Genomic DNA, 21,111 nt, shown 5'->3' on the forward strand with positions numbered 1-21,111 from the left:
AATACTCGCAGCATCTCTTTACGGTTCTGTAGCACAGAACTATTGCTGCAAGCAATGTCGGATGAGGATTCCAGAAAATACAATGTCAACAGGAAATGTTTGTGTGATCCGACAATGGTGACCTCGGACCCTCCCCCCGCCGCCTTATCCTCCATGGCCCAGGGGCAGAGATCACCCAATTCCAGACGGGAGAGAACAGTGGGCTCAACCTTCAACGTCTTTCAAAGGGACTAGACCCTACGAAGGCTACCAACCTTTTGCATCCGTCTCGTCTCACCATGATCACCTACCTCTCCCGCAATAGTCCCGAGAAGGCGGATTCCCTCGAGAACAAGATCCGATGGCCCTGTTTTCCGTCCGTGTACAAACATTGGAGTTCCAGAAACCTGGATTGGGATGATGGAAATTGAACAGAATAGACAAACCGTCACAAACTCTGGAAAAAAGAACATTCTCAATGCTTTGGAACCTGGTTTTCAATTGTAGTTGTTCTAAAAATCTACCCATCCCTTATTTCCGTTATCCCAGGAAAACCCAACCAACCAACCAGCAACTCTCTATGTGGTGGCCTAGACAAGCAATCATGAACCCTCATCTCCCTAAGCCCATCCCAACCCATCCGTTCACCCCCCCCCTTCCCTCCCTTTGACGTTTCATAATCCCATTGTAAATGCATTGTGGACAAGACTTCGTATATCATAGTCCCCCCCCCCCGGTCTCGCCCCTGGCAAGTCCACCATGTGTGAAGCGGGAAGCAAGATGCGATGAGAGAAAAGAAGATCGTAGCTCCAGATCGACCTTTGCCGAGTGCCTCGACTACAATCCGCACCCTTCCCACACACTTGCGCCACACCACTGGTATCTCTCTCTCTCTCTTTTTTTTTCCCGCCCCAACTGCAGTTTCAAGTTCCCCGGGTAAACAAAAGAGCAAAATTGAATAATACTCTCTCAACTCCTTGTCATCAACGTTTCCATGTTCCATTTACCATGTTCCATGCTTTCTTGACCCATGCACACGTACCGCACACATCCTTATCCCATTTCGTAAAGACTCCCCCCAACAAAAGAAAACAATGTAAAAAAAAAAAAAACCCCTACTCCCTCTCCTGCCCCTCGGCGTATCCTGCGCTGCTGCTGTGCCGCCCCTAGAGGAAAAAAAAAACCAGCCCAACCATCCCTTGGTACCGCGACCATGATGCAGGGAAGTGGGAAATAGAAGTAAAGGAACCAAAAAACAAGTTGAATCTCGTGTTGCTTTGTTCAACGCCCCCAACTACCGCGCCCCCTTCTTTCCCTGCCTGTTGAAAGTAGTTTCCACGTCGGAAACGGGGAAATCGGCTGTCGTCATCATCGTACACAAACGGTATGTCCCGTTTTCAAAACTTTTTTTTTTCTTGTCTCGTTCGCTTTTAGATAGAAATGATTACACGCTGATGCGTGATGTTTCGGATTTTCCATTTTTCTTTTTTTGCGAGGTTGTAGAGCCGCTCCTTCAGCATCCCATTGTTTGTAAGATGTAAATTTCCGGTTGGCGCAAGGATGTGAGTAAACAAAAGTTGAAGGAAAATGGATAAAAGTATTTGGATATCATGAGTAGAAGTGAAGTGCAAATTTGAGAGAAAAGGAGGATGGGAAAAGAAGGTGAGTCAAAGACGGCTGTTTTGGATGGCTCGCCTCCTCTTCTTCCGTGCCTCTGCGGCGTCGAGCTGTGCTTGTCTTGCGCGACCTTGAAAACATAATCAGCCAGTGCTCAACTCTATGTTCACAGCGCGTGAAACTCACCAAGCTTGTCGTACTGCCGTTTGTGCTCTTCCGAAACCCACGCGTAGGTAATGGCGCGCTCAGGGTGCATGCCCAATAGGCCGATTGAGTTGTTCATCTTCTTGCCCTGTTCCCGAACATCGCACTGGAATGTCTTGGGGTTGTCGTCCTCGTCAAAGACGAGGAGGTTGTTTGGGTCCGTGGCGGGAATCTGCTTGTTCTTGCGGTAGTAGACACCCTGCAGTCCCTGGGGCCCACGCTTGTGGCCCTTTGCGGCGTCCTCGGGGAAGACTGAGGCGTACTTGGCCTCGACCTCCTTCCAGGATAGGTGGTGGTCGACGCGGAAGTAGTCAATAAAGTCAACCTGCTGAATCGTGTACTTTACGTTGCAACGGGACCCCGTGGGTGAGCGGCGAGGCCTCCGGCTGGGACTGCAGCCAGTCCTTAGAGTGACTGGTAACCTGTGCTGGAGGCGGCGGCTGGGTGGCGAGAGGGGGTTGCGGTGGGAATTGCCGAAAGTTGGCGAGGGTAAAGCGTCCGGGTAGGCCATCGGTGGCATCGGGATTCGATAGGCTGTTGGCGAAGAGAGGTCCATCCTGGGTTCTTGAAAGGAGCCGAGGGAGTCGATACTACTTCGGCGGAGCCCTCCGGCCATTGCAGACGGCATGAAGCTCGGGCTGGGAACAAATTCGGGCTCGGGGAGTCGTAGATCCAGTTCACGAAGGCGGGGAAGAGTGATGTGTGCCGTGGTGTCCTTGGTGAAGGAAAGTTGACTGATGACGGAAGGGAGCTCCGGTGACCGCGGCTCCGGGGATGAGGATTGAGAATTAGTTGATCTCGTCATCGCTAGAAATTGGTATAAGCTTCAAAGCCCATGACGAAGAATGCTGGTCTGAATAGTTTAGTCCTACCGTCTGACTTGATTGAGGTGAAGCTCTGAGTGGGAGAAGGGAGAGTAGGCGACTTGATGTTGAAGGATGCCATAGAGGCCAACGTTGTTGCCACTTCCACCTCATGACGCTGGCCCGGCTTCGTGTTGTTGCGAGCGTCCAGATCCATCCTATCGTCAAAGCTAAATGATGAGAGGCTAGGGAGCACCCGTGGTACGTCGTCGGTCCGGCTCTGGTGGTAGCTCATCGGTTGTGGTGGCGGCAGGCGGTCCATGCCGTCTTGGTGATCTTGTAACCTGACGAACATGCTGTTTGATGTTGTCGGTTGTAAACGTCAAGATCCGGAGTGAAGGCAGTAGTATTCAGATCAAGAATATGAGCCAGGAAAGACACCAGGCAGAGATGATGCCTGACACCTGCGGAGATGTTGGTCAAGGAATAACAACGTCGAGTATGAGATCTTTGGGGGTAAAAGGTGTGTGTAGATCGGGAGGAAGAAATAAGACGAGTCATCGACAACGGGTCAAACCCTGACTATCTAGTTTTCGGCCGCGATGGATCTCTGTCTCTGTTATATCTCTTTTTCTCTGGTCCCCTTCCACACGGTTGAGAAAGAAAAGAGCCAGGACCCCGGTTCGATGGGGTTGAATTGAAGACCAGGTTTATCTGTATAGCTCAAAGCAAGGGCCAGGGAGATCGGGGCTCCGCTCGGAGGCTTCTGACAGCGAAAAGCCGTTTCTTATTTTTCTTCGGTGCTCCAGCAGGGCAATGTGCAGACGCAACCAAATGTGTAGATCCATGGCATGTAGCCATGCAGGTCGCCCAATCTGTCAAGCCTGGCTGGCGCCGACCGCCCCTCATCCAGGGTCATGATCCTGGTTTGTCACCTGGGGGAGAAACGTCGGAGGAGATGGGCGCTCTCTTGGAAGTACTGCGGGTGTGTGTCAATGTGTGGCTCTTCTCCCCCTCAATTGTGCAATGCATGCTGTTGCGAGAGAACCACCTACCTTACGCCACCGCCTTGATGGAGACATGTAGCAAACAAGGTCGGTGGCCTGTGTGGGAATGACGAAGATGGAGCGCGGGCAATGATGGCAGCGGCAGCAGCAGCCGCAGCAGCAGCTGTAGAAAAAAGAGGTGAGAGTGAGACGGGGAGGCGTGAGGGATCGAATGAACAAGCAGCAGCGCCCGCAGGTAACAGGTGGGGTGGTTTGCGAGATCACAGCTTGCAAGGGAGAGAGTTGCTCCAGTCGAGCAGCCCAATAGTCGAGATGAGAGTGCATACTCCGTACACAGTAAGGTACCTACCTACCTACTTGCCTACCTCCACTACTACTTGGTAAGGTAGAGGCCCGGGTAATGAAAGGGAATAGTGCCGTCTGTAGTGCAGCCGCTGCCCGAGAGTGCAGTGCAGTGCAGTGCAGTGCAAGCCCAGCCCAGCCCAGCCCAGCCCAGCGCGAGGCAAGCGAGCGAGGGCGAGCCCGTGTGGGTGCGGGTGCAGGTGGTATTCGGGACCTGCTGCACAGTCGATATTCTCCTCCGGGGGCGCTAGTCTGAGATCCAGCTGCGCGTCACAACTGGTGCGTGAGGTGGTAGTCGCTCGGGGCCAAGCCGCGAGTTCCACTGTCTTGCGGACGTAGCAGAGACGAATAACGAACGATTAGATACTCGATCGGGACACTCGAGGTGTGGGTATAAGGTGGAGATGGAGACATCCGCACGTAGTCCCTCGTTCTTTTTCACTCTGTTCTTCGTGTGAGAGACAGAGCAAGGAACCGCCAGGCTTACATATGCCAGTCTGCGTGTCTGTATTGCTTCGTGTGACTTCAACCCTCATTTACTGTTGGACCAACACGAGGCTGCCAATGCATCGCCATTGGATCGACTCGGTGCCCCCAAGCTGACTCGAAGATTGGCAGCAGCCGTGCACCGGTTGGACGACCATTGTCGTCCCGGGACTTCGGAACCCATGATTTCAATAATAGATAATCCTTCTCCTCCTCCCTTCCATTTGGAGACTGTCTGCTTCCAACACTGTTTGCTTTGATTGTTGTCCATGGCTCATTGTCGTCGTCGTCGTCGTTATGCAACGGCCATGCCCATGCCCATGCCATTCATACCTACCTCACCGAATCGCCATGCCATGCCAGTCCGCACCGCCATCCATGTGTTTGCAGAATGGGCCTGTTCACTTGACGGCAAGTCCTCGGCATCAAGTCAAAGTCGGTGTGATTCTGGGATGCAGAATTGAGCATCCTTTTGGCCACACACCCGCCTCCCCCCCCCCACACACACACACTCACATACCCGCCTCAAATCTCGCAGGAAATGCTCATTGTAATTTTCCAGGTTGCTGCTCGAGATACCTTGCTGATTTGGGAGACACATACACACACACACACACACACACACACACACATCGGTACCCGCTGATGAGATGGAGGGATCGATACATGGCCACCGATGGATGGCCACGCGGTAGTCGTCGACTGCAGCCGCCTTACCGCCGCCTCCCAGGGTCTAGGAAGACGGTTTGTGGGGCCGCCGTCGTGTCCAGCTTAAGCCAGTCTCGACTACCCGCTCACTCTCTTGCGGGGGCCCGCCCGACGAGGGTGCCAAAGCCTGGTGAAGAGGCGGGAAAGGTTGGCAGGCTGGCAGGGTTGCGTACGCTTAGTTTGGCGCTGACCAGGGGGGGAGGGGTGCGGTGGTGTCCCTCATGTACGCAGCTGTGTTCCATAATGAGCAAATCTGCATCTTCACCATGATTCGAGTCGGGAGGAATAAGAAACCACTGGCCGCCGCAGATTTCGATGACCACAGATGGCGGCTAGGCTCTAGGCTGGCGAAGACACTTGTCTTTTGGTGGAGAACCCGCTGCCACTCGGACTCTCCGCAAGACTCGGTCTATGGTAAGCATAATGCCGTAACGGTCTTCTTGTGTTGACTTGCAGCTCTCCTGCCCACTCATCTGCGAACCTGCTGCCGGCCGAGTCGCCGTCTGGCCAACCAACGAGCCCCAGATTTCTTATTCCATACACCAGAGAGGTACCTTACTCTGTCTGTCTCGTCTCGTCTGGACTCTTCACTAGACTCAATTCGAGCCCGCCGTCAAATTCAGGGATCTTCCTCCCTTTGTTGAAGCCACGCGACGATGCCTGCTCGAGTGTGAGATGCAGGAGGGTTCGCCACGATGCATCTGTCTTTCTTTTTCTCTTCGCAGTACCTGTTACCGCTCAAACGCTCTGACGACTTCGCGACTCGAACCAGGCGAGCCGTCGCAACTTATGAGAAGACCCTTTGCGCCCCAGGTATACATGCCGAACCCATGTAATTGCTTCGATCTTGTTGGACCACCTCGAACCACGGGCACAGTTTCTGACTTATTAGACTTGGTTCTGCAAACCGTCGCACTGGGGCTGGCTTGCTCAACTCACAGCCTCCTCCCCTGCGCCGCAAATCGCCCAACGTACCGCTCATGATTGCTGGAGGCCTTGTATGATGCTACCCCTTTTGAATGGCTCTGAATTTGAATACTTGCCGGTTTTTGGCAGCATTCGTACCACCCCACGCGAAATGCCTGGATGCAAATCACTTGCCGAAAGCGAGCCAAAGAAGCCTCGCAGACGGAACGTAGGCCACGAGGTACGTACTAGCTAGCCCCTATCCCCGTTGTACCTGTTGTATCCGCCGAACCCTTTGCGATCTCTCTTGTATGAGCCTGGGAGCAAAGAGGGGCTCTGTGGGAGCTGTTCGGCCGAAATATCTTGGGTTGCCCGTTTCTGTTCATTGCATGCGATTTTGCTAGACCGGTGCGTGTTTTGTTGGCAATAATACCACGTCAACTTATTCGCCCTGCGGCCGTGTGGCTACCCGTAGTTGTTTTTCTCCTATTTCCTTTTGGAACCTGACCATCAACCTCGTCAGGCCAATACCCGCATTGGGATTCCGAAACACACAAGCTCGCGGCTGGCAATGGGCCACGATCGACAGAAGCATGCCGCTCGATTGAGTGGCATTTCTTTGGTTAGCATTGTCTGTCGTCTTGGTAGCACCCTGAGGCTTCATCTGTTCCCAAGCACGTCACACACCCCTCCATCATCAACTCTTCTGCGGTCAGATCAAGGCCGTACTTTCCTTTCCCTGCAATAGGCACGCACATGCGGACTAAACAATGCTGCCATCCCCCATCGTACACATGGCAACAGACGCTCGAGGCCTGGTCCATGGCAGAGCTCTTCACAAGGACGGTGAGCCCTATCCGACCCTCCTATCTCGCGCAGAGACATAGCTGCGCTTTTGTCCACCGCTCTTTTGACATATGCGAGATGATCATGAGCTCTTCAAGAACTGCAGCTTGGCGAATTCGATGGTGTTGTGTAGGAGTGGAAAGTTGCCATAGCCACTGGCGATACGCCCCGTGTACTTCCTAGACTCAACAGGAACGCTGCTCATTGAACAGCTGAGTCAAATAGCGTAAACCTACACCGCTAGGGAGGCCAACCTCGAGCCAGATCCGAAGATGATGCTAGGGTCTCGGCAAGGACACTACCTTAGGTGAGCGATTCGGAAGATGCATCCGGCACCGATCGGACCCCACGCAGCCGCTAGACCAAAATTTCTAGGAATTTTGGTACCTCGAAATTGATCCAGGAGCCAAGCTTGACAATGGCCTGGACGGTTGCTATTGTTGCGTCCTTTGACCAAATCGTGTCACAAAAAAATCAATGTCCCAAATGTCCCAAATTTAGAGAGATTACTTTGTAGGCACGCCTACGGCACGGTAAGCCAAGGTCAGGTTTCTTCAGCAAAGCGTCGCACCAGATCTGATACTCATTTCGTTATTGCTATTATTCTGTATGCGAATATCCACTTTCCGGGGCTCAAGCAGGGACCGAGCAATGAGCGAGGCTGCGGAGGTGGCGGGCACGGAAGCGGACACGGATCCGCGTCGTGGAGCTGCAATGTGATAAGGAATCAGCCGATATTCGAGCTTCGCGAGTAAACCCCGCGCAGACCTTCAGGGGCCAAGATTCAAGGGATCGGAGCAGGTTGCCACTACCACTCAGTGAACGACAACGGCGAGGCAAGGCGAGGCGAGACGAGACGCAAGATACAGGCACGTCAAGCGTCTTGCATGTGCTCGTGACACATGATAGACATTGAGCGCCAATGGCTGCCTCGGATACGAAATTGGATTTCTTCAGCTAAAGGAGCCGATCTCGGTGGGCAAAGATCAGACGGTGAAGGTAGGAGGAGCTTCGTGCTCGCGGTAGGTTTCCCGATGCCAGTTCGTGTGCTGACGGCAGTCGATGAATAGCAATGGGTGAGCAGTTGAAGTTGAATAGATGGAACGATGAAATGGTGTGGCAACTGGAAGATAAATGTGACAGGGGTCTTTATGCCATGGATTCGGGGCTAGCCGCTGCGCTGACTGGCTCGCAGATTTGATGGCACCCAGCCCGTGCCAGAGACATGCAGATGATGCATCCCGCAGCAGCTAGGCAACTCTATCCGGCATTAGCTGCCATCGTGTATCGGCCGCAAGGACGGATGGTGCGGATCGGTTTCTGGTCTGGCTGGAGGACGATAACTTTGTCGCAGCCTTCGACCATTCTGAGCGACCCGTCGAGGAACTAGCCTCTGGAGAATTCTGAGAATGAAAAGAAGAAAAACTGCAATGCAAATGACGAAGCACGCCGCCAGTGAGCCAATTCCTACAGGCGATGATGACCTGCAGCTCTGTGGGGAGAGACCTTGTCAGGTTTCACTTTTCCTTCCACCACCACGCCGAGCGCCACTCCAGCGTCGGCCTGCGAAGATTGTTCGGCCGCGGAAAAGGACTCATCTCCTGAGAATCGCCTGTATATGGGTTACTTAAGTCAGCATCCTTCCGAGTAAAGCATCCGGACTCCTCTCGGGTGGTGGTATAGGAAATGGGAAAAGAAAAGATAGGGAGGGGCGGCCCCTCGGTGGGTGTCCAGCAAAGGCAAGGGTGAGTGAGGGCCGGCCGAGGTCCCATTGGATTGATCTCAGCCAGGGCGTGTATGTGGGTGGGAGCGGGAAATCCATCTTACCATCCCCTCTCTTCTCCTCCACTCAAAAAGTTGCAGTCACTGTTGAGCTCACATACCCACCCACCTCCGACTCCCCGACCATTCCTCCACGACTTGGTATCAACGATTGGGCCTGTTGGTTCCATTGTCAACCATGAACCCCCATAGCCTGATGATGACGTAGGGGGTCGAATCCTACCAGCGGGCACGGGAATTTTTGCTGAAGAAGAGGGCAATTTTCTCCGGTACATGCTTAACCCACAGGTGAAGGCTCGAAAATCTTCCGCATCGATGCTCTCGGGCATTTCGCCTGTAAGCACTCGGCCAAGCGCAATGATTGAGGCTGCATGGGAGCACAGAACCACTGCCCGGTGGCCTTGGGCGTCGCATTGCTCGATGATGGCTTGAACCCCAGCAGCGACGCGGTCGTGCAATTGAGCGATAGTCTCGCCATTGCGGGCGGGATAGACGCGGCTCCGATACGTGTCATCAATATGAGGGAACATTGGCTTCAAGACGTCGGTTGAGGCCGGGGTCGGGTGCTCGAATGGGGCGGCGCCATACCATTCGCAGAGCCCGTGTTCGGGACGAATGGTGACAGCATCGGCCTTAGCGTCAACGTCTTTTGTCTGAAGACGGTTGAGGTTCTCCTGCTTGAGAGCAACAAAGGGCGTGATGGTCTGCAGACAGCGATAGTAGGGGCTGGAATAGACTGCGTCGATTGGAGGCTCAACGGTCAGGAGGTGGGCGCCCAGCTCCTTGGCCTGGTCGACACCATGGGCTGTCAATTCCGGATCCGCAGGTATTCCTGTCGGGGACGGGATGGATGCCGTGTAGCTGCCCGTAGAAGGGTCGACAAGCCAGTTGGATCGGAACTGAAAGGATTCCAAGGCCGTTGTCAGAATGAAGTCTCTTCCTCAAACCAGCAGGGCCAGCATCAACAGCGCGACCATAAAACAGAAAAAGAAAAGAAAGAAAAACCCCCCCTTGCCCGCCGACCACTTCGAGTACCAGGAGGGATGGACTTGGCGATGAATGGGCTGAATATGAACCCCCCTTGAGAGAACTTCTTCACTGCGCCGTCGTCTTCTCCGCCTTGCTCATGCTCGTTGGAACGTTGGTTTCGGAGATGAAGCCGGATACGCAGGATAACTGGACAGAAAAGGGCATTGGAATACGGATACTTACTCCATGACGGGTGATGTAAATTACTTCCAATGACATGTTGGAGACTAAGAGCGGAGCGTAGCAAGTTGGAACCCTGGAAGAGGACCAAATGGGGACAGAAACGGGTAAGCAATGATGGGTCGGGTGTGTCGGTGTCGTGTTTCTCTGCGTGCGGTTGTTGGTTCCAGGATAAGGTGAGGACTGTGAGGCGGGACACGGCAAGGTTCGGTGGTTGTGGGCAGGTCAGTATCCGTTTGGAGCCATGGATGTCGGTGTCTGGTCCAGGCCTCGGTAAATTGGGACAGGATGTGACAGAGGAGATGAGGTTGGGTGGGTATGTTTGTGCGTGTGGGAGGAGACGTAGACGAAAAGAGACGGCGTCGTGGTGGCGGTTGATTGAAGATGTCGTTCAACTAAGAGTGCGTAGAGCCCGGACCAGTTCCCCGTGTGCTTTGTGTTCCCCCAAACCAACGCAGTCATCTTGCCGAGGCAAATGGGACGGCAAGAGTGACCTGCCATGGCTGGGAGGGACCAGGGCACTCGGGGCAGACAGGGCCAAACCTGGGAAAAGGACCAGTCAAACTGCCCTGCCCTGCCCTGGGAATACATTGGGAATACCTGGAAAGGAGCACTCGGTGCACCATGATTAGGTACACAATTGGATGCGCCAGTACCTAGGTATCCGTCCGGATACATTTGCCTTAGGTAAGTGGGGTCCATATCCTTCAGCACCTCATGGCATTCGAGCACCCTCCTCAATGACTCCATACTTCCAACCCTCATCCTCTCATGCACTTTGCTTTCTTCAGGTTCCCTCCCTCCTTCCCCTCCCCCTGTCAGCCGGCGTCGGGCATGTCACATCTCACTTCACCACCTTTGGTCGAGTTCATTCCAAGTACGGATACGTGGGCGGTTTAAGGGGACGGGTGCCTGCCTACCTGCCTGCCACGCACTCACGCACTCTCGACGAGCATCAGGTTGGGCAGAAGACAGACACATCAAACATGGTGTGGACAGGCCACTGACCGGGACACTACAATGGGCATCATCCGGATACCCCAAGGTAGTATTCCACCGACCGGTCAAGTCCCCGCAACCTGGAAGATGTGCAGGTGATCGATCAACCTGCAGCACGGGCGCCGAATGTGACAAGTCCAGGCCTCACCGAGTCGCAGCCCAATTCTGCATTCGAAACCGTTAAATGCAATCCAGCACCAAACGATTGACGTATCTGTGGCTGTCATCGCTCCGAGGGTGTTCGACGTGTGCACACCACATACACATACACACACACACACACACACACACACACACACACATACAGGAGGCTGTGCGGCACACATGCTGACCAGGGCCTTGCAAATCTCCGCGACACCCTTTCCGCGCCCGTTGCAGAATGCAAGAGTCCAGAATCCATCTGCAAGAGTCCAGAGTCCCCACGGCGCGCAGGCGGATCATGGATGCAGATACATAATCATGTCATAAGTATTCCGTCACAACCACGGGACATAATAATAACAACCAAGAAACACGGGGCACATCTTCGGCCGCCCGTCAGCAGTCATGCTTGCATTCCGGACCCTTGTTCATGATACGCCCTCTACCCTCCCAATCCTCTCATTCTCTAATCCTCCCATCCCGCTCGGCTCGTAATCAATGGTAATTCAGCTCCGGGTTCGCCCTGAAATTACATCGACACCGGCACTCGGGCACCGGACACTCGACGTGCCTCGTAAACCACTGCCTCGCATGGTCCAGATGCAGCACGTGCTCGCATTTCAAGCAAAACGTTGGGAAGTTGGCCGCCATCCACCTCTCCGGCTCGCCATTATGCTCGGGTCGGTCAGATCTCGGGACGCCCACCACCTCCAGACACACCACGCACCGCGGCAGATGCCGTCCGCAATTGGGACAGCTGATTCCCGCATTTATGCTCGTGGCCATAAGGGGATTTCGTGAATCAGGCGCCCCAGGCGGCAGCCCCGACCCGGCTCCTCCCTGTCCAGCGAGAGTCGTCTCTGCATCGCAGTACACACACCGGAGCGCAATCTGGCGCGAAGGCGGCTTGATCGTAGGGCGCCCACCGCGCTTGCTCTTCTTCGTGCTCTCAACCTCGAACTTGGTCCTCTGGAGGAAGGCCTTGTGTCGTTGGAGATAAGTTCTGTAGGCGTTCCTCCAAGCTAGGCAGCGGTAATCATCAATGTAACGCGGCGCGCATATCGACATGACTAGCGTTGCCGTCTGGAAGTCGTTGAACTTCTCAACGTATTTGGCGAAAATGTCCACCAGCCTATCCGTTATGCCCGTAAGAACAATGCCCTCGATGTCTCCGGTACCCACAGCCATTGAGACCTGTTCATTGAGCCACTTGGTCAGCTGTTCGTCGCTAAAGTTCCGTACTGCAACATAGACCCGATCTGACAGGGGCAGGGACTTTTGATTTGCGATGGCGAACCAGTCTCCCGTGGCAATCAATGACGATATTGCCCTGAGATAGGGGTCCGTCTTCGATGCCACGGCCTCGTCGAAATCAAGCTGCTCCTTGTTAAGATAGTTGTTGCTCTTTCCAATAAGTTGCAAGGCGAGGGAGACGAATAGCAGCTCTGGATGTGTTACGCTCGCCGTCTTCAGGATTCCAATCGCCTCCTGCGTATTGCCTTTGAAGAGAGCCCGGGCTGCTGCCATCGTGTGTGCTGTTGTCGGGTAGTCACTGGGATCATGTGCCGCTGCTCCCCTGGCTTCGTGTGCCGCCGTGTCCCCCCATTCGCAAATGTCTAGACAAAGCTGTCTGTGGAAAGGCTTCTTGGTGTGGATGCCTTCGTACTTTGGTAAACGTCGCTTCTTACAGATACTTCCAATGCACTTCTCCCACAATGTCGTCTCGGGAATCGGAGACGCCTCTGGAAGTCTGGATGAAGGCTTCCGACCTGCTGCATGTCAGTCGCGATTGCAGTAGTAGAGGCGGACTCTTGACGCACCCAAATCATCGCACCAGATGGTACAGACGCCCATGTAACTCAGGTCGAGTGGCGACAATTTCATACCTCCATCCGCGGCAGCATCTTCGGCATCTGCTCAAGATTAGCAACAAGATCCCCAACACATTCAAGCTACTCACCTGCGATCCAATCCCACATATATCTCAACCACGGATCATCAGATACCACAACGCGATTGATGTTGCAATCGAAAAGATACTTTTCTTTTGCGCGGAGAAGCATGACGTGGTCCAGAAGACACTGTGTCTCCGTCGATAAACCTTGAGCCTTCAAGGGCAGAGAAAGAAGGGATTCGTGCATGTGGCGACAGGAGATCGGCCCCTCGGTAGACAGGGACAGCTGAGCGAGCGAGCTGATTGATTCTTCCATAATCGAGCTCTCGGTGCCGTTCTTCTCTGCTTTCCTGGCCTTTTCCTTGAGCTCCGTCCTCAAAGCTCGTAACTTCTCTGCGGTAGTTTGAGATTTGTCGAGGGGCGCCGGCGAGTTATTACCATTACCAATCAGCCTACTGTTGAGATCTCTTGCTGAAAACTTTGATTTCAATGTCTTTTCCACAATAGACTGGACATCAGCCTTGTCGGGGCCGAATATAGGAATGTCGGAGAGTGCTTCCTCGACAAATAAGGGGCCGAGCATGTCGGAAGACTGGGATAGCTCAAATTCCATGATTTTGTGGTACGCTCCTCCTTCTACACGATGTGAGTGGTTTTTCTCCCATGAACATTCTTCAATACATACCTTCCAGCCCACGATGTGGTGGTTGCCAAGGCGTCAGCTTGTAAAGATAGTCGGAAGTGTACGACGGTTGCTCAAGGATCTCAAACGTTCCATTGGCGCGCAAAACGAGGAGACGGGGCTGCAGCACCGAAGAGTCGAGCGTCACCCAGTCAAAAGAGACGATTCTATCATTCTTCCTGCCGCTGTCGCCGTATTGAACGTCCATGTCGTGTGATTTGTGAACTTCAAGAAGCTCTGGGCTACCTTCGAGGGCCATGTCGCGATGCGTTATCTCCTTGTTCGTCTCCAAGACCTTTAGCTGGCCGGATCGAGAAAGTACAGCCAGTAGACCCCGGCGGTCCCGACAGTACCGAAGCGAGCGGACGATGGAGTGCTTGCTCTCGCTCAGGGAGGAATCGTCGTCCATCTCAACCACTCTGTCGAGTCTCAAGGCTCCACCCCACGGAAGGTCGTCCTCGTCAACTGCGCCCGTATAAGATGGTGAAGCGACTGGCCGAGACGTTGCTCGCCTATCCCAAATCATGATGCCAGGTTGGTCCAGTGCAGATGATGAAAAATAATTCTGGTCAGCGTAGTCGATGGCCAGATTATTGTTACACTTGGTCTGAAACGTTACAACACTGCCGGGTTCTGTATTTGAATACATCAGTATGTTCATTTTGAAAAGCGTGATGTTGCCATTTACCTCGCAGATCATGGATGCGCAGACCTTGGGCTTTGATCCCAACTACCAAGGTCTTTGGGTTATCTTCAAAGAATTTGACGCTCGAAACTGACACGCTAGGCTCCAGTCGATATGCCGGATCTGAAAAGGCGTGTAGGTCCTTGGGAAAGCCTTTGGCAGTCGTATTCATCGTCGACAACCTGTTGACATCCCAAATGTGTAGGCACTGATCCATGCGCACTCGGTCCAAGCCAACTGCAAGAAGACCCTCGGTGTTGAACGCCACTGCCTGACATGTTCTTGTCATCTTGAGATTCAACTCAATGTAGGCGTTGGAGTTGTCGTCCATCCTCAGCAAGTTGACGACGCCCGTCTGAGTGCCGACGGCCAAGAGACCTGGAACCGTGGGCGACCAGTCATAGGTAGTAAGTGTTGGGAAGTCATCATGCTTTGACAACCTCGTATACTCGAAGCAGTCTCTCTGCGCAAGGCCACTGGGCTCATACAGCTGCACAATGCGATGCTGCAGGTTTATGTGGATGAAGCTATCGTAGCCGGGGATCTGCGACCATTTGATCAGCCCAGGCTCCGGGCGATCCATGGCGTCCGCACGCGCCTGACTTTTGTGATAATCTTGGGCTCTCCCTGTCTCGGACGGATAGCTCAAACGCAACCCCTATATTGACGATGAATGTCGAGGGAGCGCCCATCCATCAGGTGCCTGAGGAAGGTACCTAGGTGAGCTGTGCCGGATGAACTGACTCCGTGTAAGCTGCGTGGTTGTGGCGATTTGAAGGGGGATTTCCAATCGTAATATGGTTTCAAGATCGGCCAAGAAAATACTGTCAAAGTGAAGGGATGGATGCAAATAGAAAGTCAGCGCCAGTGGTCGCATTCAATCAGGTATCATCTCACCTCGCTGAAGCTTTGGGCGGGATTGCTTCGCTTCCAGACCAGTGAGCCGTTGTAATTGGGACCTGTCATTGGTGCGCACGGGCCAGTCAAACTACCAGTCCCGTTTGGGACCGATAAGCACTGCAGGTGGGGTCGGCAACTTCCACGCAGCCGATAACGAGCCAAATTTTTGAACAAGAAGTTCGCGATGCCACCGTCGGCTCCTTACCTTGCACGCCGCACCCGCAGTGAATCTCCCACATCGCCACGCAACACAACACAATTAAACACAGCCCAACAACGCAATCGCTTCGATCAGTATCTACTATCGGCAGAACATGGGCACAAAACGAGCACACTCCGAGCTCGCTTCGGAGGGGGCAATCACAGACGACACCCATGAGCAGCAATCGGGCTCGGAAAGCGGCGAGCACGAGACAAAGCGGTTCAAGGCCACCAAGAAGAAGTCCAGGGCAAAGGAGGGGACTACGAACTGGAACAAGACGCGCGCGAGAACCATCAGGAGACTTTTGCAGAGCGGCAAGCAGCTGCCCGCGACGAAACGCAATGAACTGGAACAAGAGCTGGATGCGCTGCAGGAGAGGGTCGAGGAGCACGACTTCAAGAAGAGAAGAGGCAACATGATTCAAAAGTACCACATGGTTCGCTTCTTTGGTACGTGGTTATTTGCCTTTAATCTCCTCGCTACCAGCACGTGGACCGGCTAACACTTTTCTTCCTCTTCTTTCTCCTTTTGCAGAACGGAAAAAGGCAGAGAGACTACTGAAGCAGCTCCGCAAGAAGCTCCAGCAATCCGAGGACCCCGAAGAAAAGAAGCGCCTTGAGGCCGAGGCCCACGTAGCCGAAGTCGACGTCGCCTACGCCCGCTTCTTCCCTCTGATGGAGCGCTACGAGAGTCTGTACCCCAAGGATAAGAACGCCAAGGAGGAGGGAGACGAGGAGAAGGACGAGGGAGAGCAGCAGCAAGAGGAAGACAAGCAGGGTGAAGCGGATGCGGATGCGGATGCGGGTGCGAAGCCCTTCAAGAAGCCCAAGGCCTTGCAGTTCCTCCACGCCGAACGACCCAAAATGTGGGCGACGGTTGAGAAGGTCCTGCCGGAGGGAGAAGCGGCGCTGTACCGGCTACGCGATCGCAGGTCGCCGACAGACGGCCCCGCACGGCGCCAGTCACGGCCGCAGCGGCCCACGAGGCAGATCCAACAGACGCGGCCGGAGAGGGTCAAGGAAGAGGACCCGTGGGTGGCCAGGTCGAAGAAGACGTGGGAGCCGAAGAAGGACGCCAAGCAGCCGATGAACCGGAGGGAGCGAAGAGCGGCTGAGAGGAAGGCCCCTGCGAAGGTGGAAGAGGAGGATGACGGCACAGGCTTCTTTGAGTGAGGCCTGGGAGCGGCAGGCTCGCGAGAAACAAGGCGTGGTGTTGAGCGTTTTGGTAGCTGTTAGTATACCCCCTAAAAGTTTCGTGGGATCACGCCAATGAAATCAGCATTTTGGCGATGCTGTCTCCTCGACCACGTTTGCTGCTGGTCACGGCATCTCCTCAGCGGCAGAGAGTGTTGGTGAATATAAGTCTCTCCGAGGTCATCTCAAGTCGGCCCAGCCAAGGCCTGCAATTTTACCACCCGTCTTTGTAAAGCAGGCCGGAGTAACGTTCAAAAGTAACGTGTGCGATAGGCGGGGAAAGGGACGAATCACCGTTGCCAGAATGATTTGACTTCCATTCTAGATGCAGATTGCAGATGCGCAAAGTCGTCACCAGGCAGAGTTTGGGGGGCCTCCCGTCAAAGAAGCGCGCGCCATGGTCGAAAGTGGCCAGAGACGGCGACCCCACCAAACGTTCATTAACACTTCACAACCTCAGTCGGTCGACCAACTCAACTTACCTCCCTTGCCTACATTTCTCAATTCTCAAAACGCCTTGGCCCACAAGAAGAGCCCATTCTAAAGCGAGATTTAATCTCACTCATTATTTTCCTCTCAATTTCCACTTGGAATTCGTCTCATTTCCTCTTATACTCCATCATCGCTACCCGCGAGATCATTCGCATCCTCAAGATACCAAAAATCAATACCCGAGCGCGCGTAACCACAGTCGCAGCCAGCAGGCGATAACACGCATCCGCACACACACAACTTACACAACACACACCACGCCATGGCGGGAAGCTCACCAAACGGCACAGCCGCCCAGCACGTAGACTGGTCGGCCCTCCGTTCCTACATCGCCGGCAAGGAAGCCTTCGAAGCCGAACACGGCCGCCCCGCCCCGCTCACGGATCACGAGGTCTCGGCCATCGCCATCCTCCTCCGCCCGGCCCCGCGACCAGAACCGGACCTAGGCAAAACGAACTGGCTCGGCCTGCTGAATCGTTAGTTACAAAGCTCATTTCGTACTTCTTTTTCTCTCTTCTCAATTCGTATCACCCTTCTCTTATTCTCTATTGTCTCTTTATTTCGTACCCATCTGATGCTATGAATCCCGGCCTGGGAAAACTACCTTCCTCAATACCAACCAGAACTACCCAAACACCACATTCTGGAAATCACAAACTCTTCTTCATGCTTGCTGACTGAAAGACAAATTACAGATTTCCAACAAGTCAAGAACCAAAAGATAACCTTCAATGATGAAGCCCGCCAAGAGCCCGGCCTAGGCAAGGCCAAGGAGCTCCGCTGGGCGTGCTCGGCGACCTTTGACAGCACGGGCGACGTCTTCCCCCGGCCGGGCTACGGCATGGACCCCGGCGAAGACATCTCCCACGGCGGCGGCGGTCCCACATTCCAGGGCAAGAAGGACGCGAAGCAGTGGGCCGCAAAGTCCGCCTGCGCGTGGCTCATCGATAACGGGCACATGATGCCCTCGGGCGAGCTGCCAAAGTTCCCCAAGCCCTTTGCCCCGGCCGCCAGCGCCGCGCTTGCTGCTGCTGTTCCCGCTGGGCGGTCTACCGCCGACTTTTCGTCTGCGCCTGCTGATGCTGCTGGTGGTTCTGGTGGCGGCACCGGCGGCGGCGGTGGCGGCTCGTCCGGGTCGGTGCTACCCTCCAAGAGATCCCCGCCGACAGAGAGCAGCGGCTCCGCCGCGGCCGCCTCGAGGAAGAAACAGGACACAACGTCCCAATCCCCGAGGTCACCCTCGTCGTCACCGACTCACGCCTCCAGCGTCGCCGCCGGCAAGAATGACAATAGCAATGTCTCCAGTCACCAAAAACCGTCTTCCTCATCCGAAGAGCCCTTGCATGGTCCAAGACCAACGGTACCCCTAACCGTGATGACATCACCAGCCTCTACCAACGTGGAGTCGACAACAACATCCACGGCGAGCACTCCCTCGCTCGGCGCCGGCGCCCCCATCACCACCACCCAGTCCCAGGTGCCGACGCCAGCGATCTCGCCATTACCGACACCACCAGAATCGGCAACGTCGGCCGAGAGGCGGGTCCGGGATCTCTGCACGCAGCTCCACCTCCCCGTGCCCCGCTACATCACGACGCCGGACCCCGCGCTCGAAAACTTTTGGGACGGCCGCGCCGACTTTGACGGCAGCCCGCGTATCCCGGGCGATCTGGGCACCGTCCGGAAGATCTTGACGAAGAAGGCCGCGAAGGAGAAGATGGCCGAGGGGATTCTGGGATGGCTGGAGGCGGAAGTCGTCAAGAGGGAGCAGAAGGCCAAGAAGGTTTTGTTGGGGAAAGCGAAGTAAGTAGAAGCGAGGCTTATTATGGAAACAGCATGACGTTATGAGCTCCTCGACGGCTTCATGTGAATCATTGGCACGTACAAGTGCGAGGTACATGGAGATTTGCGGGCTGAGAGACAGTAGATGGGCTGAGCTCGGTTGGCCTGGGGATATCCCGAAACTGCGGCTGTTATCGCTGTGCTTTGATGGATTCCACTGGGAGTTGGAATGCTTCTTTCGACTTCCGCTATTTTCTATGCCGTGCTAAATGTATTGTTATTACCATGTGAAGTTCAGAAAAATAAAAAGGATATGCTTCTACGAAGAATTGGAGCATTGGACTTGAAGGCCTGTGTTGAATACCTGGTAATCATCAGGTCCATGCAGGAATCATCTTTTCCCTCAATGACAGGTCTGAATCTCTGGCTTTTGTCATATAATTCCTATCACCTCATCAAGCCTTTCCTCCCCTCCTCCCTCCCCTCCCACCCCTCCCCTTCCCAGGCGGCGCCCTCATCCTCAACCCTTCGGGCAACTCCGCAACCTTCTCCCCGTCCTTCCAAAGCACACCCACCCCGCTCCCCTCCTCCCGTGCAACAACCTCCTTGAACAACCGGCACGGCACAACCCCGTCCCCGTCCCCCTCTGTCAAAACAACCCCGTTCTCACTAATCCACCACTTCAGACCCCCCTCCTCCTCCTCCCTCAACGCCCTCCCGACGTCAACGTACACAAGAACCTCGGCATCCTTCCTCATCCCGCTCACAACGCCCCTCTCGTCGCCGGGTAACCCCGTAGCAAAGTGCACGTGGTTCCGCCCCATCCTCTTCAACCCCCCCGAAGCCTCAATCTGCTTCCAAAACGCGAAATACGTCCCGTGCACCACCACCTCGGGCACGTTACCCGCTTCGAGCGTGATGGGCGTCAGGAGCGAGGCAGAGTCGACCTTGATGCTGTGGCCCTGGTTCGCGCGGATCAGCCAGTGCGAGGGCTCCGTCGAGGTCTCGTCTAGCGTCGCGTTCGTCGCCGCGTTGGGCTTGAGGGCGAAGCGCTGCTTGTCCGACGTCGTTACTGCGGCCTGAATGTCGGAGAAGGTTACCTTGAGGGATTTGATGGGGCCGTATGCGAGCTTTTTTTGAATCATCGTGTTAGTTCGTTGTTGCTTGTCCCTTGGATGACTTGATATTCAGAAAATAAAAAGCCATCATCTTTCCCCAAGCAGGACGGTCACACCCCGGTCCTCATCTTCGCCACTCCCTCCCTCTCTCATACGGAAAAAGAAGAGATTCTTCAAAACTCACCACCTTGTCCAGGGGCGCATACCCGCCCTCGTCGAGCGTGAGACCCGCATTCTCAGCCTGATGCCTCAAAAGCTTCGAAAGCGCCTTGGAGACCAATACCTCTCTCGGCTGGCCCCCGCCGCCTCCTCCTCCTCCCTTTCCGCCTCTGCGTCCATGTCCTCCTCCGCCCCTCTTCTGCTGGGGCTGTTGCTGCGCCGCCTGATTATCGGCCGCGACAGCAGCCTCTTCATGCTGATCGGCCATCTCTCCGTACTCTCCAGCCCACGACGACTTGGAGCGAGCAGGAAACAGCGTTGGTCCGGAAAATCTCAGGAAGTTCAAAGTCTCCTTCCACTTAATGGTCCCTCTCGCTGTTGCAGGTGCGGGTGGGGGTCGTGCCTGAGTAGCGTATGATGCCGGAAAAAGCAGCAGATCCCCTGGTGGTAGTCTGTCGGAAGCACGACCACGGAAGGCGAGGTTCCTAATTCGTCTGGATGATAAAAAACGGATGAGTTGGTTTTGCATGTGTGAATGGAATGAGAGAAGTGTGGGAGACTTCATGTAGAAAACCTCCGTGTAGGTTGATGCGTGAAGTCAGAGTTAGGTTGGGCCCAGGCCCGCTTAAAAAAACCCCCCTCCTTCGGTCAGTGGCTCATCCAATGGCCAAGCCCCCCTTCAGCTGTAAAACAGACTTCTTCGACTTTGCTCTGAAAATCGTCGCCGGTGAGTCAACTTGTCAGCCAACCGACTCCCCAATCCTACGTTTACCTCGCACGGTCATACCTCAGGGTCCAGATCAAAGCGCTTCGTAATCACGAAATGTCAACAACTGGTTGGCCGATTTCGCAAAACTCAATTGCAGCGTGAACAGGCTTACCTCCCCAGACTAGCCCATCCCCTCAAACTAGCACATCACGAAGTCCGCGTAGTTGAATATGGCCTCCAGATTTCCCATGCAAAACACGAGGTGC

General features: G+C 54.6%; 7 protein-coding genes across 7 annotated transcripts, besides 1 other annotated feature; 3 read left to right on the plus strand and 4 right to left on the minus strand.

The window, feature by feature from the left end:
• Positions 1–1,646: 1,646 nt before the first annotated feature.
• CORC01_12699 (uncharacterized protein) lies at positions 1,647–2,958 on the minus strand (the record flags this gene model as incomplete). The annotated part of the gene is made up of 3 exons (XM_022624318.1): positions 1,647–1,726; positions 1,783–2,607; positions 2,673–2,958. 3 exons carry the CDS (start codon positions 2,956–2,958, stop codon positions 1,647–1,649), a joined length of 1,191 nt encoding a protein of 396 aa, XP_022469180.1.
• A 1,777-nt stretch (positions 2,959–4,735) lies between these two features.
• On the plus strand, positions 4,736–5,416 carry CORC01_12700 (uncharacterized protein; the record flags this gene model as incomplete). The annotated part of the gene is made up of 1 exon (XM_022624319.1): positions 4,736–5,416. One exon carries the CDS (start codon positions 4,736–4,738, stop codon positions 5,414–5,416), a length of 681 nt encoding a protein of 226 aa, XP_022469181.1.
• Positions 5,417–8,047: 2,631 nt separating this feature from the next.
• Positions 8,048–8,125: a sequence feature (Short protein (CORC01_12701, OHE92010.1) was converted to a misc_feature.).
• Positions 8,126–8,365: 240 nt separating this feature from the next.
• CORC01_12702 (phosphoglycerate mutase) lies at positions 8,366–9,928 on the minus strand (the record flags this gene model as incomplete). The annotated part of the gene is made up of 3 exons (XM_022624320.1): positions 8,366–8,510; positions 8,726–9,579; positions 9,893–9,928. The coding sequence occupies 3 exons, from the start codon at positions 9,926–9,928 to the stop codon at positions 8,366–8,368; spliced, it is 1,035 nt and encodes a 344-aa protein (XP_022469182.1).
• A 1,596-nt stretch (positions 9,929–11,524) lies between these two features.
• Positions 11,525–14,873, minus strand: CORC01_12703 (WD repeat domain-containing protein; the record flags this gene model as incomplete). Its single annotated transcript, XM_022624321.1, has 5 exons — positions 11,525–12,798; positions 12,850–12,942; positions 12,990–13,559; positions 13,609–14,238; positions 14,294–14,873. 5 exons carry the CDS (start codon positions 14,871–14,873, stop codon positions 11,525–11,527), a joined length of 3,147 nt encoding a protein of 1,048 aa, XP_022469183.1.
• A 631-nt stretch (positions 14,874–15,504) lies between these two features.
• CORC01_12704 (uncharacterized protein) lies at positions 15,505–16,564 on the plus strand (the record flags this gene model as incomplete). Its single annotated transcript, XM_022624322.1, has 2 exons — positions 15,505–15,841; positions 15,927–16,564. 2 exons carry the CDS (start codon positions 15,505–15,507, stop codon positions 16,562–16,564), a joined length of 975 nt encoding a protein of 324 aa, XP_022469184.1.
• A 775-nt stretch (positions 16,565–17,339) lies between these two features.
• On the plus strand, positions 17,340–18,884 carry CORC01_12705 (uncharacterized protein; the record flags this gene model as incomplete). Its single annotated transcript, XM_022624323.1, has 2 exons — positions 17,340–17,553; positions 17,773–18,884. The coding sequence occupies 2 exons, from the start codon at positions 17,340–17,342 to the stop codon at positions 18,882–18,884; spliced, it is 1,326 nt and encodes a 441-aa protein (XP_022469185.1).
• A 430-nt stretch (positions 18,885–19,314) lies between these two features.
• On the minus strand, positions 19,315–20,665 carry CORC01_12706 (Tpt1/KptA family RNA 2'-phosphotransferase; the record flags this gene model as incomplete). The annotated part of the gene is made up of 2 exons (XM_022624324.1): positions 19,315–19,989; positions 20,162–20,665. The coding sequence occupies 2 exons, from the start codon at positions 20,663–20,665 to the stop codon at positions 19,315–19,317; spliced, it is 1,179 nt and encodes a 392-aa protein (XP_022469186.1).
• Positions 20,666–21,111: the final 446 nt, after the last annotated feature.

This window comes from Colletotrichum orchidophilum (genome assembly GCF_001831195.1).
Source record: "Colletotrichum orchidophilum strain IMI 309357 chromosome Unknown Scaffold_162.1, whole genome shotgun sequence".
In the NCBI taxonomy this organism is placed as follows: Eukaryota; Fungi; Ascomycota; class Sordariomycetes; order Glomerellales; family Glomerellaceae; genus Colletotrichum; species Colletotrichum orchidophilum.